The following is a 17051-nucleotide window of genomic DNA, read 5'->3' on the forward strand; positions in this document are numbered from 1 at the left end:
GGTGACAGAGTGAGACCCTGTCTCAAAAAAAATATCGAAAAGCAAACAAAAAAAACACAAGTAATTCAAAAATTTAATCTGGTAGATCTCTAAATTATCTTGAAGCAACGTGATCATGGAGTTGAGTTACGTGATACACAGCTTTCACATAGCCAGCTGGAACTCTCCTTTTCCTGATTACAGATTCACCTTCTTTCTTACCTATACTGTTTCGTAAAATGTTGTAAATGACTGAAGGAAAACAGGAAAGTCCCTTTCCCTCGTCACTATTTTTTTTTTAATTTAATATGATTTTTCATAATTGAGATGGGGGTCTCATTATGTTGCCCACGCTGGTCTTGAACTCCTGACATCAAGCCATCCACCTGCCTCAGCCTCCCAGAGTGCTGGGGTTCCGGGTGTGAGCCATCCCGCCAGGCCCCTCTTTACTACTGATCTCTAGAGTAAACTAACTTCCCTCTTTACTTCCTCACACAAAGATTTTATGCCTGTCACATTGTCTTCAGCTGGAATGTTAAATTCACTCTTTTAAATTGAAAAGGAAATAAAAACCAGCTAGAAAGAAAACAAGCTTTGGGAGAAAAAAGCAAACCATAATGAATGAGGTTGTTAGCCAGGTGCAGTGGCTCACGCCTGTAATCCCAGCAATTTTGAAGGCCAAAGAAGGAAGACTGTTAGAGGCCAGGAGCTAGAGACCAGCCTGAGCAACGTATCGAGACCTCACGTCCGGAAAAAAATAAAAAATTAGCCAGGTGTGGTAGTGGGCAACTATAGTCTCAGGTCCTTCGGGAGGCGGAGGTGCTTGAGCCGGGGAGGTCAAGGCTGCAGTAAGCCATGATCGCACCACTGCTCCAGCCTGGGCCACAAAACAAGACATTGTTTCAAAAATAATAATTAAACTGTTGTATCTCGTACATCAGCCTTCTATGGAAAACGTAATCCTGTTGTATTTATTTGCCTTTTGCCTATGTAAGTGTTAGGGAAGCAGGTGCCTAGGGGAGCCAGAATAACACCAATTTAAGTTCAGCTCCATCTTGAGACTAACAAGAAACACTCCTTGCCAGTCACAACCCATGACCATCAAATGTTTCCCATGAAGGAAACAGCCTGAAGATGCCTGCAAGTATCCTTACAGTCCCACAACAGAATGTCCCGATGTCCCAATACCCATAACAGTATGTGCTTTCAAGATAATTACAGTTCTTTTTTTGTTTGTTTTGTTTTGGGTTTTGTTTTTTGTTTTGTTTTGTTTTTGAGACGGAGTCTCGCTCTGTCGCCCAGGCTGGAGTGCAGTGACCGGATCTCGGCTCACTGCAAGCTCCGCCTCGCGGGTTTACGCCATTCTCCTGCCTCAGCCTCCCGAGTAACTGGGACTACAAGCGCCCGCCACCTCACCCGGCTAGTTTTTTTGTATTTTTTTTTAGTAGAGACGGGGTTTCACCGTGTTAGCCAGGATGGTCTCGATCTCCTGACCTCGTGAGCCGCCTGCCTCGTCCTCCCAAAGTGCTGGGGTTACAGGCGTGACCCACCGCGCCCGGCCAGACCCTATTTAATTTTAAACCTTAGCCAATCGAGTTAGCTTAGATTGTGAAGTCCAACCCTAGCCAATGAGGAAAGGACACAGAAGTCCTAGGAACTGCGTTAAGGATAAAAACCCCTGTCCTACCCCGCTCGGTGTGCTCTTGCGATCATCCGTGACTGGCGCAAGCTGCACACTTATGTACAAATAAATGTGCCTTGCTGAGGAATTTTCTGCTTAGATGCTGGTTTTCTTTGTGGCACCGGGCACTTGTTTCTAACAAACTCCATACCCGAGGCGGGATTCCCCCATATCCCTCCCGTGGCCCCCGCATAATGTGGGGAGACGCGGAGCTGAGCGCGCGGAGCTGCCCAGATTGGTCTCCGGGGCAGGGCAGCAGTTGCCGTGCAGGGACAGGGCAGGACGCCCGGGGTCCCGGCTGCCGGCCCAGCCTCACCCTGCGGCCGAGGGGACTCGTGTCCCAGACCCCGGAGTCGCGGCGTGGAGGCCCGGATCTCGCCTCAGCCCGTTCTGGCCGATTCCAGCCCCTCTCCCAGTCGCCCGGACGCAGACCCCTCACACACACCATTTCTCGGCTTCCAGGGTGTTCCGGCGTCCTCTGCGTGGCTCCCGCGACTAGTGTAGGTCACAGTGCAGGTTACAGAGCGACAGAAGCTCTGGTGGAGGAACCTGGTCCCTCTTGGAGCAAGAGCGCCGAGTTCCTGACCGCAGCCTGCACAGCACCAAAGGAAAGGACGAAGGGCGACTGTCCCCTCCCCCTTCCCCGGATGGACTGCTGACAGGGCCCCGCCCCAGCACCCCTGATTGGATGGGGCGCCAGGCCCCGCCTCCTCCGTCCTGAGTGACAGCAAAAGCCCTAGGTAACCGGGTCCTGCAGATCTTGTCTGACTTGTTCCGGCCACAGCGTCTCTAAGCGAGCAGCCTCTCTAAGCGAGCGCCTTCCTTGCGCCCTGGTTATCGGATATTTGCATTTCAAGGCGACTTGCTCCTCACTGTTAGAAGAGGCACTGTTAGCTTCCTCATTCAAGGAGCTGTCCCTGCTCCTTCCTTCTGCACGGGATCACAAGTGTATGCAGGGCATTTCAGATTCAGTGTTCAATGGAGAGATACGCTTGCCTCAGAGCAGGAGTGGAGCCCAGACCAGGCAAGAGGCATGACTGCACCAGGAGAGAGAGGCAGATGTCTTTCAGGGTGCGGGAAATGGGATGAGGCATGGCCAAGGCTTCCTCACATTGCTATGGACCTCTGCAAAGTTTTCCTTGTAAGAGAGCTAACCAAGCCAGAACTTATTAAAGATTTAGAGGCTCTCAGTACTATGTATATCTATCCCTGGTGCATTGACAGTGACTGAAGACCCATTTTTCAGGACACGCTGTGTAGGACTGAACCAGGGAACATGATATAGCATGGCACTTTTATCTCACATATAACCCCCAAGGAGCAGGGTTAACTGAAATGAAAGATGGTCTCAGGGGAAGCTGTAAATGAGAAATTCTGTAATAGAAATTATGACTTAGGCAGGCCGGGTGCGGTGGCTCATGCTTGTAATCCCAGCACTTTGAGAGGCTGAGGCCGGCAGATCATGGGGTCAGGAGTTCAAGACCAGCCTGGCCAACATGGTGAAACCCTGTGTCTACTAAAAATACAAAAATTAGCCAGGAATGGTGGCACGCGCCTGTAATCCCAGCTACTTGAAAGGCTGAGGCAGGAGAATTGCTTGAACCGGGAGGCAGAGGTTGCAGTGAGCCAAGATCATGCCACTGCACTCCAGCCTGGGACACAGTGAGACTCCGTCTCAAAAAAAATATATATGTTTTAGGCATCTTTTTTTGAGATGGGGTCTCACTCTGTCATCCAAGCTGGAGTGCAGTGGTGCGATCACTGCTCACTGCAGCCTCAACCTTCCAGGTTCAAGAAATCCTCCCACCTCAGCCTCCTAAGTAGGTGGGACTACAGGTGTGTGCCACCATGCCTGGTTAGTTTTTTATTTTTGGTAGAGATGGGGTCTCATTCAGTTGTTCAGGTTGATCTCAAACTGCTGAACTTAAGTGATCCTCCAGCCTCAGCCTCCCAAAGTGTTGGGATTACAGGTGTGAACCCGGCCTCTCGGGCATCTTCATTGCTCCACACCTTAAAACAATAAATTCAATATTCCATGAATACTGTCTGGAGAAATTAGCACAGCCATAACTTGTGATAAGGCAAATCAGGTGTTGAAATTTAAACATTCCTGGAAACTTCATTTAATAAACCTAATTTTGCTTATGTGTGAAAGTACTCATACATATTCATTGTTCAGACATGGATAACCATGGCAAGAAGATGAGGTGCTATGAAAAATTATGTTGGGACAACAGGTACTATCGAGGATTCTCCTTGGCAAACCAGGACACATGGTCAGATGATTTCTGAGGCAGCTTCTCTCCTGTGTATGTCCTTTCATGTCTGCGAAAAGAACTGGAAAAACTGAATGATTTCCCACACTCCTTGCATTCACATGGCTTCTCCCCAGTGTGAGTTCCTTCATGGATTCGAACAGAACTGTGCCAACTGAAGGCTTTACCACATTGTTTACATTCATATGGTTTCTCTCCAGTGTGAGTCTTTTCATGGATAAGGTATCAACTGAGACAATCCAAGGCTTTCCCACAAAACTTACATTTACAAGGTCCATCTCCGCTGTGCATTACCATATGTCTTCGAACGTTTGCAGGAGAAATGAAAGATTTTCCACATTCCTTACAATCAAAAGGTTTCTCTCTAGCGTGAGGCCTTTCATGTGTTCGAAAGCAGTGGCTATCGCTCAAGGCTTTCCCACGTTGTTCATGCTTATATGGCTTCTCTCCAAATTTCTGACACTTACATGGTTGGTGTCCAGTGTCGGCTCTGATGTGCCTGTTAAGGGATGAATGTCCCATGAAGACTTCTCCACACGTACCGCTTTCACATGATTTTACTCCAGAAACAGTTTTCTTGTTCAGCATGTCTTCCGGAACCTGGGTGAAAGTTTCTCCACACTGGCTACCTTCTGTACTCTCAAAGAGGCTCTCTCCCATAAAATTTCTGTGCAAAATGCCAAGCACGTAATGAAGGGTCTGTTTATAAGTGATTTAATATTTGTTAATAAGTATTACACTTGCATTTTTAATGTTTTTGGTTTTTTTCGTACAAAGTGTCGCTCTGTTACCCAGGCTGGAGTGCAGTGGTGTGATCATAACACACTGCAGCCTTCACCTCCTGGGCTCAAGTGATCCTCCCACCTCAGGCTCCCCAGAAAGCTGGACTACAGCTGTGTGCCACCATACCCAGCTAATTTTTTGTTTTTGGTAAAGATAGAGTCTTGCTGTGTTTCCCAGGTTGATCTTGGGCTCTTGACCTCAAGTGGTCCTCTTGCCTTGGTCTCCCAAAGTGCTGGGATTACAGGCATGAGCTACCATGTCCAGCTGCATTTTTAACATTATTCTGCAAAGTGTAGGCTTTCTGCCCTGTCTGAATTGTTTAAACATGAATGGATCACACATTCTACAAGATGGCCTGTCTATATCTATCATCAAAAAAAGAATATTTACATGAGGTTTCTTTTTTTTTTTTTAGATGGAGTTTTCCTCTTGTTGCCCAGGCTGGAGTGCCATGGTGGCGCGATCTTGGCTCACTGCAACCTCTGCCTCCTGGGTTCAAGCGATTCTCCAGCCTCAACCTCCCGAGTAGTTGGGATTACAGGTATGTGCCACCATGCCTGGCTAATTTTGTATTTTTACTAGCAACAGGATTTCTCCATGTTGGTCAGACCGGTCTTGAACTCCTGACCTCAGGTGATCCGCCCACCTTGGCCTCCCAAAGTGCTGGGATTACAGGCGTGAGACACCGCGCCCAGCCCGAGCTTTCTTAATACTATTTCCAAGTAAACTATCTTATGAACATTAAACCTCTATGTCAACTGAAATACGTTTTTAGAGAAAATTTTCTAAGAATAAATACATTTTGGCCGGGCGCGGTGGCTCAAGCCTGTAATCCCAGCACTTTGGGAGGCCGAGATGGGCGGATCACGAGGTCAGGAGATCGAGACCATCCTGGCTAACACGGTGAAACCCCGTCTCTACTAAGAAATACAAAAAATAGCCGGGCGAGGTGGCGGGCGCCTGTAGTCCCAGCTACTCGGGAGGCTGAGGCCGGAGAATGGCGTGAACCCGGGAGGCGGAGCTTGCAGTGAGCTGAGATCCGGCCACTGCATTCTAGCCTGGGCTACAGAGCGAGACTCCGTCTCAAAAAAAAAAAAAAAAAAAAAAAAGAATAAATACATTTTATGCTGAGCTTATTTCTTTTGTTGGCTTCTTTTTAACAATTTCTGACAGTCTGAGATTTTCTTCAGAGACATTTCTTTGTCTTGTGAGTGTAAATTACCTTAGAGTCCTCCTGGGATGTTTGTGCTGATCTTCAATATTCTGGCCTTTCCATTTTTTCCCTAAAATATAGACCCAGAAAAATAGTCCTGAATTAGTATACGATTATTTAAAAATCATTAGCTTCCATGTTTATGGGACACTGCAGCCATGCCTGATTTGTTCATCGAAGGATTGCCTATCCATATTCCAAATCCCCGAATAGCACTAAGGAGCTAGAAACACGTGTTCCTTAATTCACTGAGGGAGGTAATATTGTCACCCCTACCTACAGAGATGAATTTCCTGAAAGTTTCCTGCATCGCATCTCTGTAGAGATTCTTCTGGAAGGATCCAGCAAAGCCCACTCCTCCTGGGTGAAGTTCACAGCCACATCCTGAATCCTGAAACATCCCACAGGTGCAGAGGAGGACGGGTGAGACTGACAGCACTGGGATCCTAGACTCTATTCCTAAGAAATTCTCATGATGCTGTGGACTCCAAACATGTATTCCCTGCCTCTGTCATCAGACCTCTTACTCTCCTGTCTACACTCACTTCCTCTCAAACAGCAATTTTGATGCCAGAGTGGAACTGTGGGGTAAAGCAACAGCAAAATAGGAAAATGTAGCCTTCTGCCACGTGAGGACACAGCAAGAGGATGGAGTTCATGAGGAACGGACCCTCTGGATATGGAACCTGCCAGTGCCTTGATCTCTTTTTTTTTCTGAGATGGGGTCTCACTCTGTCACCTAGGCTGGAGTGCAGTGGCACAATCTTGGCTCACTGCAACTTCTGCCTCCTGAGTTCGAGCAGTTCTCCTGCCTCACCCTCCTGAGTAGCTGGGATTGCAGGCGCGCGCCACCATGCCCAGCTAATTTTTATATTTTTAGTAGAGACGGGGTTTCACCATGTTGGTCAGGCTGGTCTCAAACTCCTGATCTCATGATCTGCCCATCTTGGCCTCCCAAAGTGTTGGGATTACAGGCGTGAGCCACCGCGTCCAGCACGCCTTGATCTTAGACTTCCCAGCATCCAGAACTATGGAGCTGAATTGGCCCTCCTCCCTTGAACCTATACTGGACTTAGTGACTCACTTCCAAAGAACAGAGTATGGAAAGGGGAAAAAATAGTAACTTTAAAGTGGAGAAACCTGAAAACACTGCTTTAAGCAAGTGATCAAGGTTACTGTCACCAGCTGTATCTAGTGATGAGCCTGGACACTTCACCTTTGTGGCATTCTCCCGCAAAACACCTAACTCCAGTCTAATCATGAGAAAAATTCCAAAATGAGGAACATTCTATGGATACCTGACCAGCACTCTTAAAACTGTCAAAGTGATTTTTAAAAAACAAGGAATGACTGAGAAATTGTCACAGAACAGATCAAGGAGACATGAGGACTAAATACAGTGGGGGTATACTGGATTGGGTCCTAGAAAAGAAAAAGGATATTAGTGGAAACACTGTTGAAAATCTGGAGTTTCATTAATAGTAATATATAAATGATAATTTCTTAGTTTTAATGGACCATGGTTATGTAAGATGCTCACATTAGAAGAAAATGGGTGACAGGTATATGGGAACTTTGTATATTATCTTTACAACTTTTCTATATATCTAAAATTATTCCAAAATAACAAATTTATGGCCAGGCATGGTGGCTCACGCCTGTAATCCCAGAACTTTGGGAGGCCAAGGCGGGCAGATCACCTGAGGTCAGGAGTTCAAAACCAGGCTGGCCAACATGGCAAAACCCCGTCTCTACTAAAAATACAAAAATTAGCCGGGTGTGGTGGCAGGCGCCTGTAATCCCAGCTACTCAGGGAGGCTGAGGCATAAGAATCACTTGAACCCAGGAGGCAGAGGATGCAGTGAGCCAAGATCGAGCCACTGCACTCCAGCCTGGACAACAGAGTGAGACTCCATCTTAAAAAAAAGAATAGGAAAATGTATCTTTTTGGTGAATCCGGAGAGAAAGATGTGCTTCCTGGGTACACCTAATGTCTCTTTGTACAGTGGGTGTGTAGCATCTTTCGTAACAGAGTCCTACTAATTCATGTGCAGAAAAAAAAGCTCACAATAGCAGTCCTGAGACTACATATCCTTGAAAATGTTTATTCACAAAGTTTAACCTTTGATAGTATCTGGAAAGTGGATTTGATTCTGATTCAAACAGCACAGGCGAATGCAAAAACAAACAAAAGCGGAATTTTGCATGGGATCTCACCGACCCAACTGATTAAGAGAGTCATAACTAACTGAAACAGAAACGCATGACCAAAACCATTTGGGAAATAGTACTGGGGTAGGACAACATAAATTGTAATTGATGAAGTGCTGAAGGCTGAATGGGGATAAGGTTTAGAGGTAAAAACTCTGTGGGGGGCAGTCTTAACAAAAAGGCAATGTGATTTATGAAAATTAAGCACTTTTGTGTAGGGGAACACACTGTCAACAAGGGAAAAGAAAACTCATCAATTTGGAGAAAATAATGGTAAGTCATATATTTGGTATGGTCTTAATATTCAGCAAATATAAAGAACTTCCATAATTCAACTATAAAAAACACATCAAACGCGCCAAATGGAAAGCTTTGATGAGGATGCTGGCAAACCGGAACCTATGTACACTGTCCAAAGGATTGTAAAATGGCTTAGCTATGAAAAACAGTATGGCGGTACCTCAAAAATTAAAAACAAAATTACCAAATGTTCCAGCAACCCACTTTTGGGTTGAATTATATTTTCAGTTCAAAAGAATTGAAAGTAGGATCTCCAAGAAATATTTGAAAATCATTAACAGCTGGGTACAGTGGCTGATGCCTGTAACCCCAACACTTTTAGGAGGCTGAGGCAGGAAGATCAATTGAGCCCAGGAGTTTGAGACCAGCCTAGGCAACAGAGCGAGATCCGATCTCTATAAAAAATAAAATAAATTGAAATCCATTGTTCACAACAGCCAACAGGTAGATCAACCTAAGTGCCAATCAGTGGATGAATGGATAATGAAAATTTATATATATACACAATGGGATATTATTTATTCTTATAAAATGACATTCTGTCCCATACTACAACAGGCATGAAACTTCATGATACTATGCTAACTGCAAAAGACCAGTCAGAAAAAGAAAAATGCAGTATGACTCTTCTTAGAGAAGTTACATAAAATTGTCAAACTAACTCAATGGTACACTTAAAATGCTTGAGCTAGTAAAACTTTTAAGGTTTTTCTTATTGTAATTAACTAGAAAAACTATTGTACCAAACAAAAAACTAATTGACTAAAATAAGGGCAACCGCATGATCTCGGCTCACTGCAACCTCCGCCTCCCAGGTTCAAGCAATTCCCCTGCCTCAGCCTCCCAAGTAGCTGGGACTATAGGCACGCACCACCACGCCCAGCTAATTTTTGTACTTTTAGTAGAGACAGGGTTTCACTATGTTGGCCAGGCTGGTCTCGAACTCCTGACCTCATGATCCACCCACCTCAGCCTCCCAAAGTGCTGAGATTACAGGCATGAGCCACTGCCCCTGGCCGGGCAATAGATTTTAAGGACATTTCTCCCAGACATACACAAATGGCCAACAAGCACATGAAAAGATGATCAATGTCAAGACTCAGGCATGGGTTTTACCCAATGTAGTTTTGGGTAGTTACTGAATAGTTTCCTCTTATAAAAAATATTCATAAACAAAATATAACTTTTTTTAAAAAAATTTTTATTTATTTATTTATTTTTGAGATGGAGTCTCGCTCTGTCGCCCAGGCTGGAGTGCAGTGGCACGATCTCGGCTCACTGCAAGCTCTGCCTCCCGGGTTCACGCCATTCTCCTGCCTCAGCCTCCCAAGTAGCTGGAACTACAGGTGCCCGCCACCACACCCGGCTAATTTTTTTGTATTTTTAGTAGAGACAGGGTTTCACCGTGTTAGCCAGGATGGTCTCGATCTCCTGACCTCGTGATCCGCCCACCTCGGCCTCCCAAAGTGCTGGGATTAGAGGCGTGAGCCACCGCGCCCGGCCTATTTATTTATTTCATAGAGATGAGGTCTCTCTATGTTGCTGGGCTTGTCTTAAAAACTCCTGGACTCAAGTGATCCTCCCACTTCGGCCTTTCAAAATGCTGGGATTACAGATGTAAGCCTGCACGCCAAGCCCTAAAGTTTTCGTTTTTTTGAGACAAGGTTTCACCCTGTCTCCCAGGCTGGAGTGCAGTAGTGCCCTTGTGGCTCACTGCGGCCTCGGATCTTTGGGGCTCAGGCGATCCTCCCGCCTTAGTCTCCTTAGTAGCTGGGACTACAGGAATGTGCCACCATGCCCAGCTATTTTGTTTGTTTGTTTTCAGTAGAGATGAGGTCTCGCTATGCTGCCCTGCCCACTCTGGTCTTGAGCTTCTTGGCTCAAGCAATCCTCCCACCTGGGCCTCCCAAAGTGCTGGGATTACAGGAGTGAGTCACTGTGCCTGCACTAAATATTTTTTTAAAATGTTTTCCTTCCCCTGTCTCTACTAAAAATATTAAAATTAGCTGGACATGGTGGCATATGCCTGTAATCCCATCTACTTGGGAGGCTGGGGCAGGAGAATGGCTTGAACCCAGGAGGCTGAGGTTGCAGTGAGCCAAGATCGTGCCACTGCACTGCAGCCTGGCAACAGAGTGAGACTCTGTCTCAAAAAAAAAAAAAAAAGGTTTTCCTTCTTTTCAAAGGTGTTGATAACATTTTTAAATAGTGCCATTTATTGGTCTGTGGGAAAATGATAAAATATGGCAGCTGTTTCAAATGTAGCATGGGAAACACATAATTGATAAGGATGTCAATTGGAGAGGGGAAGTTGGTGTTTTTGAATGTGAGGAGAAAACCAGAAATTTAGGGATTCACTGTCATACCTGGGAAGAACAAGGCTGAGGAAGGGGTCTGAAAAACTCCCTCTTGATTAGACTAGAATCAGGCTCCTCAGAGCCCCCTTCCTCTTGACTAGGCTTTGGCCTTTTCCTGCAGAGCCCTGTGGTAGCAAAAACCCTTCTAAGGGAGTTGAGAGAAAATTCCTCCAAACTTGATATCCAGTCAAGTCCCTTTTCCCCTACATTTGACAATCTCTTCCCTAATTCTTGACACTAACCCAACTTCCATCCTTTCCCTCACCTTGTCCATTAGCTGTAAATTCAATACTGTCATTGATGTAGCCTTCATCTCCTGAGCTCAAGCAATTCTCCTGCCTCAGCCTCCAGACTAGCTGGGACTAGGGCACGGCCATTATACCTGACTAATTATTTATTTATTTATTTATTTATTTTTTGAGACGGAGTCTCGCTCTGTTGCCAGGCTGGACTGCAGTGGCACCATCTCAGCTCACTGCAACCTTCGCCTTCCGCGTTCAAGCAACTCTCCTGCCTCAGCCTCCCGAGTAGCCGGGACTACAGGCTTGTGCCACCACACCCAACTAAATTTTGTAATTTTAGTAGAGAAGCGGTTTCACCATGCTGGCCAGGATGGTCTCGAACTCCTGACCTCGTGATCGGCCCGCCTCGGCCTCCCAAAGTGCTGGGATTACAGGCGTGAGCGACTGCGCCCGGCCATACCCGACTAATTTTTAAAATTTTTTGTACAGTCGGGATCTCGCCATGTTGTCCAGGCTGGTATCACCTTGCCTTAGGCTGGAATGTTAAATATACTCTTTTAAATTATAAAAGAAAAGACTTTTCTTCACAGCTTTACCCAGCTGTAAAGAAAAAAAGAAAAAGAAAGAAAGAAAAAAACAAAAAACGCGAAGCTCTATGAGGGGCGGGGCGGACCAAACTGTAACTAATTAAATTGTTGTGCCTCACAAACTAGCCTTGTATAAAAAACGTTGTAATCCTGTTAAATTTCTTGGCCTTTTGCCTACATAAGCAAGAACTTAAACTTTTAAATTTGAAGCACTGAGCCCATTTCCGTGGATCCTGTGTTTTCCCAAATGGGCCATTCCCAGCTTCTCGCTTGAGTAAACTTTAAAAAACTGGAATCTGATCCTTTTATTTCAGGTCCACACAAGGCGACAGCATCACTGTAACTAATCAAGTATTTAATCCGGTTTGTCTCCTCATGCAACTTATAAAAGCCTTTTCTTCAGTCACAAGCCATGACCAAGTGTTTCTCACTCAGGAATCGCTGTGTGCTCCAACGAACTCTTTAACTGTTAACAGAGCCTCGGTTTAATTTTTAACAGAAGAAAGGCTGGACACATACGAGTCGGGATTCCCCGTCATGACCCTCCCGTGGTCCCCGCACAATCTTGGGAGACGCCGGGCTGCGGGCGCGGAGCTGCCCAGAGAAGGCTCTAGGGCCGGGGTCGCAGTCGCCGCGCAGGGACGGGACAGGACGCCCGGGGTCCCAGCTGCGGGCCCAGCCCCACCCAGCGGCCGAGGGGACCGAGGGCCGAGCCACGCCATGGGGGACGTGGGTCCCAATCGCCAGGGTCGCCAGAGCGGAGGCCTGTTAGTTCCATCCAGCCCCTCTTCCATGTATCTGGACGCCAGGCCGTTCACATTTACCATTTCCCTGATTCTGAGTGTCCCGGCGTCCTCTTTATGACTGCGGAGCAGGTCACAGCGCAGGTGACAGCGTCACGGGAGCCGTGGCGGAGGCACCTGGGGCCTCTCGGTGCACCCAGAACTGGATGCCGAGCGCAACGGACCCCCGTAGCAAAGGAGTACTGAGACCCCGAGTGCCGCCTCCTCCTTCCCCGGATTGACAGTTGGCAGGGCCCCGCCCGAGGGCCCCTGATTGGATGGGGTCCCAGGCTCCGCCCCCCGGCCCTGAATGACAGGGGAAGCCCTGGGTAACGGAGCCATGAAGAGCCCGGCTGATTGGTCCTAGCTACAGCCTTCTTAAGGCGCAGCTCACTCCCTGCGCCCTGGTCATTGGATATCTGCATTTCAGCCAAACTTGCTACTTATTGTTAGAAGGGGCACTGTTAGCTTCCTCGATCTGTCAGAAATCTGTGCAGGGAATTCCAGACTCAGTGTTCAATGGAGTCATTCCTTTACCTCAGAGCAGGAAGGAAACCCAGGCCAGGCCAGGCAAGACTTCACCAAGAGGGAGAGGCAGCTGTCCTCTACGGCGGGAACTGGGGATAAGACTTCCTTATACTCCCCCGTCCCCCCCCCCCCCCCCCACCCCCACCCCGAACTTGGAACCGCTTCCTCCTCCCAGACTTCATTTTCACCAGAAGTTCTTACCTGGGGTCAGTTTAAGCTTCTAACCTAAGTAAACTACTACCTTCATAAACCCTTTCTCCAGGTGACACGTTGTAGCAGGACCAGCCGCAGATAAAACTCAGACACCGGATTAAAGAAGGAAGAGTTTTTTATTAGGCCAGGAGCGTCCGCAGACTCACGTCTTAAAGAGCCAAGCTCCCCGAAGAAGAAATTCCTAGCCCTTTTAAGGGCTTACAACTCTAAGGGGTCTATGTGAAAGGGTCATAATAGATCAAGCAAGCGTGAGGAACGTGACTGGGGGCTACATGCATCAGCTAACAGAACAAAAAGTTTTACAGTGCTTTCTCATACAATGTCTAGAATTTACAGATAACACAAGTAGTTTTGGTCAGGGGTTAATATTATTATTATTATTATTATTATTATTATTTTAACCACTAGGGCCAGGGCTGGCACCAAGGTCTTCTAGCTATTTATTTTACTTCTGTTTCTTTTCAACTTTTTGCTTTCTCCTTTTTTTCCTGTCTATATTATAAACAAAGAAAGGGGAGGTAGGGGAGAAGCTGGGAGGGACAACAGGAGAAGTGGTGGTCTCATTTCATATGTCCCCCTTTTGAGAATTTTCACTTTTTAGTGGGAGTTGTCACTTTTTTCTTTACTTTTAGAGTCTTTTTGCGAGATAGACTGATCGTGATGCATATAATACACGTGTGCTGAAGTTGTCTATGAACTAAGGTAGCAACAAAACATATTTATCATTTGAAAAAGTAAGGGTAATACACAGGGGAGCAGTAAGCAAGTTCCTATTAGTAGCAATACACTTACAATGAGGGTTTTAAATCTTCTTATAGCTGGAAACTATTTTCTAAATAAAGACCTAGGATCAAATTCGTGCCAAACCTGTATAGGCACACGTGCCAACTTTGTCATGTCCCTGACTATGTTTTCAACCACCTGTCCTTGATCATCTATTTGTAGGCAGCAATTGGTTAAGTTAAATTTTCCACAGACTCCTTTAGCTGCTAGCAAGTAGTCTAAGGCCAGTCTATTCTGATAGATAGCATTCCTCATTTGGGTTTCCTGCCAAGCTAAAACAGTCAAAGCTCTGCCAGTTTCATTAGTAATTATTTCTAAGAAGGCCTGCAACCGTATGATCTTATTGAGCATGTAGATGGGGGTTCGGTATCCCTATGAGCCATCTTGTGCCCATGTGGCAGACCCATAATACTGTAGGATACTTTCAGGGGGCCACTCATCTTTTCAGTTTTCTATAACTGTGCTTCTCCTTTTTCGGGAGGCATAGACAGAGAAACCTAGATGCTCACCCATTTTTACAGGTAATAAGAAAAAGGACGACTTAATAGTGCCAATAACACCACTACTTGCCTATTTATTAGGTAACCGAATGTAGGCTCTGTGCCCACATATCCAGTATAGTCCAGCGGGAGCCGTCCAGTCCTGATGAGATTCTGGATGAGCCCAGGCAGTTTTTAATTTAGAAAATTTACTAAATGGGTTCTTTTCAGTGTGGTTTAGGCCCCATTAAGTAATTGTCTTTGTTGTGCTGTTTGTACAACTTCTGTCCTATACAATTAAAGTTTCTTACAGGGATGATGAAGTCTTTTCCTTCTCTAGCTATACAGTATTGTCCAATAATTGAGGTTTTTAGGACCCAGAAGTTGCTAGCTTAGGCCTTCTGAACTGGAATTATATCAGGAGCTGGATCCGTGGGCACCAACTCTCAGGTTTCCTGAGGCCATCGATCTCCAGTAGTGGTTCCCCCACATACATAACAAGAAGTAACATTAAGGGAATGAGCTACACTTTCTGCTAATTGAAGAAACAAATTTTTTGTCTTTTTCGGAAGTTCTGGGGCTGGCAGATTCAGCTCATCATAAAAGGTTTGAAACACTGGTTGGGAGAGCACTTGTAGACCTCCCTTCGGACTAAAATGGCAACTTGGGGGTTTAACCCTGTCTTATGGATCCCTAGAGTTTTCATAGTTCTCCTTTTCTAGCGGGGACTTAGGGATGCAATATGAGTTCTAGTGGGGTTACAGTGACCGCAGCACAGGAGGGGTTAAGGGATCTAGGGGATGGTGATTATGAGTCTCGGGTGGGCTACAGTAACGCAGCACAGGAGGGGTTGGCTGGGATCTTAGGGATGCAACATGAGTCTCAGTGGGTTACAGTGACCGGCAGCACAGAGGGGCTAGGGATCTAGGGATGGGTGATTATGAGTTCTAGTGGGTTACAGTGACCGACAGCACAGGAGGGGTGGGCGGGGATCTAGGGGATGGGTGATTATGAGTTCTAGTGGGTTACAGTGACCGGCAGCACAGGAGGGGTTGGCTTCCCCTTTCTGAAGATGAACTGGGTCCTTTTTGTTCTTTTTCTAAGTAGCCTAAATAACACACGGCCAAAAGGCACAATTTTCACAAACCTCTGACTCATGACAAACATATTTATTTTCTACTCTGTGGCTCCTTTCCCAGTTAAGAGAACCACATCCTGTTCCTAGCTTGTTACTATTAATGGCTGCACAAGCATCAAATCTTTTTTTTTTTTTTTTTTTTTGAGACGGAGTCTCGCTCTGCTGCCCAGGCTGGAGTGCAGTGGCCGGATCTCAGCTCACTGCAAGCTCCGCCTCCCGGGTTCACGCCATTCTCCTGCCTCAGCCTCCCGAGTAGTTGGGACTACAGGCGCCCGCCACCGCGCCCAGCTAGTTTTTTGTATTTTTAGTAGAGACGGGGTTTCACCGTGTTAGCCAGGATGGTCTCGATCTCCTGACCTCGTGATCCACCCGTCTCGGCCTCCCAAAGTGCTGGGATTACAGGCTTGAGCCACCGCGCCCGGCCACAAGCATCAAATCTTAAAGTTACTTGTTTGGGGATTCCTTTTTCTTCTGTTCTAGTTATTGTTTTACTTGTATCACCGAGGAAAAGGCTAGTTCTTAATCTTGTTTCAAAAACGGTGGTTGCAGGGGGCTCAGATGGATAATAACGCACATCAGGTTGGTCATTTCCTGGGCTACATACCTTGTACTGAGCGCCATTATACAAACAAGTTTCTTTTAACATTCGTATACATTCATAATAACTGTAGATCAGAAATATTGTTTTAATTTGCTATCTTGCCTCAGTGACCTGATGAATACACTGGGAACAGTCCTTAGTTTGAGTAAGGTCAGTTGAAGCCCTTACTGTATAAGTCCAAAATTTAAGAAAAATGAATTTCACAATGAGCTTTCTCATGCTTTGGAGGTGCGTGGACCAGTCAGCTTCCGGGTGTGACTGGAGCAGGGCTTGTCATCTTCTTCAGGGTCACTCTGCAAGGGTTGTCCGGGTTTGGTCTTGCCTCCCAGGTTTCAGGCGCTGCAGGTTTTACACAGCTGTGGTGGATCCAGGCTGGGATTCCCTCTACCTTCACAGAGGTGGGAGTGGTCAGGACGACTGTCTAGGGTCCTTTCCACCGTGGGCACAAAGAGGCTACGTTCCGGTCCTTGATCCACACTCGATCATCTGGGGAGAAAGGGTGAACTGGGGAGAATAAGCTAACAGGGCATCTCTCATTTACCTAGGCTGAGATTGTTTGTGTAATTTTTCCTAAAGCCTGTAGCTGTCACTGTAAGTCAATTTCACCTAACTCTCGGGGAGTGCCTGGAAGTCCCTGCAATATGGGAGGGGGCCTATGATATAATATTTCATAAGGGGAATATCCTGTTCTTTTAGCAGGGGTACATCTAATTTTAAATAATACCATAGGGAGAGCCTGTATCCATTTTAAGCCTGTTTCCTGACATACTTTCCTTAAACTATTTTTGATAGTCCGATTCATCCGCTCCACCTTTCCGGAACTCTGAGTCCGGTAGGCGGCATTCAGTGTCCATGTGATCCTCAATACCGTTGCCGTCTTCTGTAGCAAGTCAGCCAC

At 46.3% G+C, this 17051-nt stretch overlaps 2 protein-coding genes across 3 annotated transcripts in view; both read right to left on the reverse strand.

Annotated features, from left to right (window-relative positions):
- The window catches only part of LOC108583170 (zinc finger protein 69), a 17850-nt gene extending 13783 nt beyond the window's left edge, over positions 1–4067 (reverse strand). Inside the window, 2 exon segments of the mRNA XM_017951977.3 lie at positions 2106–2466; positions 4023–4067. Of these exon segments, the coding sequence (XP_017807466.2) occupies positions 2106–2466; positions 4023–4067 (406 nt within the window).
- On the reverse strand, positions 3550–15122 carry LOC116271692 (zinc finger protein 491-like). Of its 2 annotated transcripts, XM_031659873.1 has the most exons (4): positions 12454–15122; positions 6209–6323; positions 5942–6002; positions 3550–4603 (listed from the first exon to the last, which is right to left on the reverse strand). In XM_031659873.1, the coding sequence occupies exons 1-4, from the start codon at positions 12454–12456 to the stop codon at positions 4162–4164; spliced, it is 621 nt and encodes a 206-aa protein (XP_031515733.1). In that variant the 5' UTR covers positions 12457–15122; the 3' UTR covers positions 3550–4161. The 2 variants fall into 2 exon arrangements, with proteins under 2 accessions (XP_031515733.1, XP_031515732.1); XM_031659872.1 differs by lacking the exon at positions 12454–15122 and having other exon boundaries at positions 6209–6706.
- Between the last annotated feature and the right edge of the window lie 1929 nt (positions 15123–17051).

This window comes from Papio anubis, chromosome 20 (genome assembly GCF_008728515.1).
Source record: "Papio anubis isolate 15944 chromosome 20, Panubis1.0, whole genome shotgun sequence".
NCBI lineage: Eukaryota > Metazoa > Chordata > Mammalia > Primates > Cercopithecidae > Papio > Papio anubis.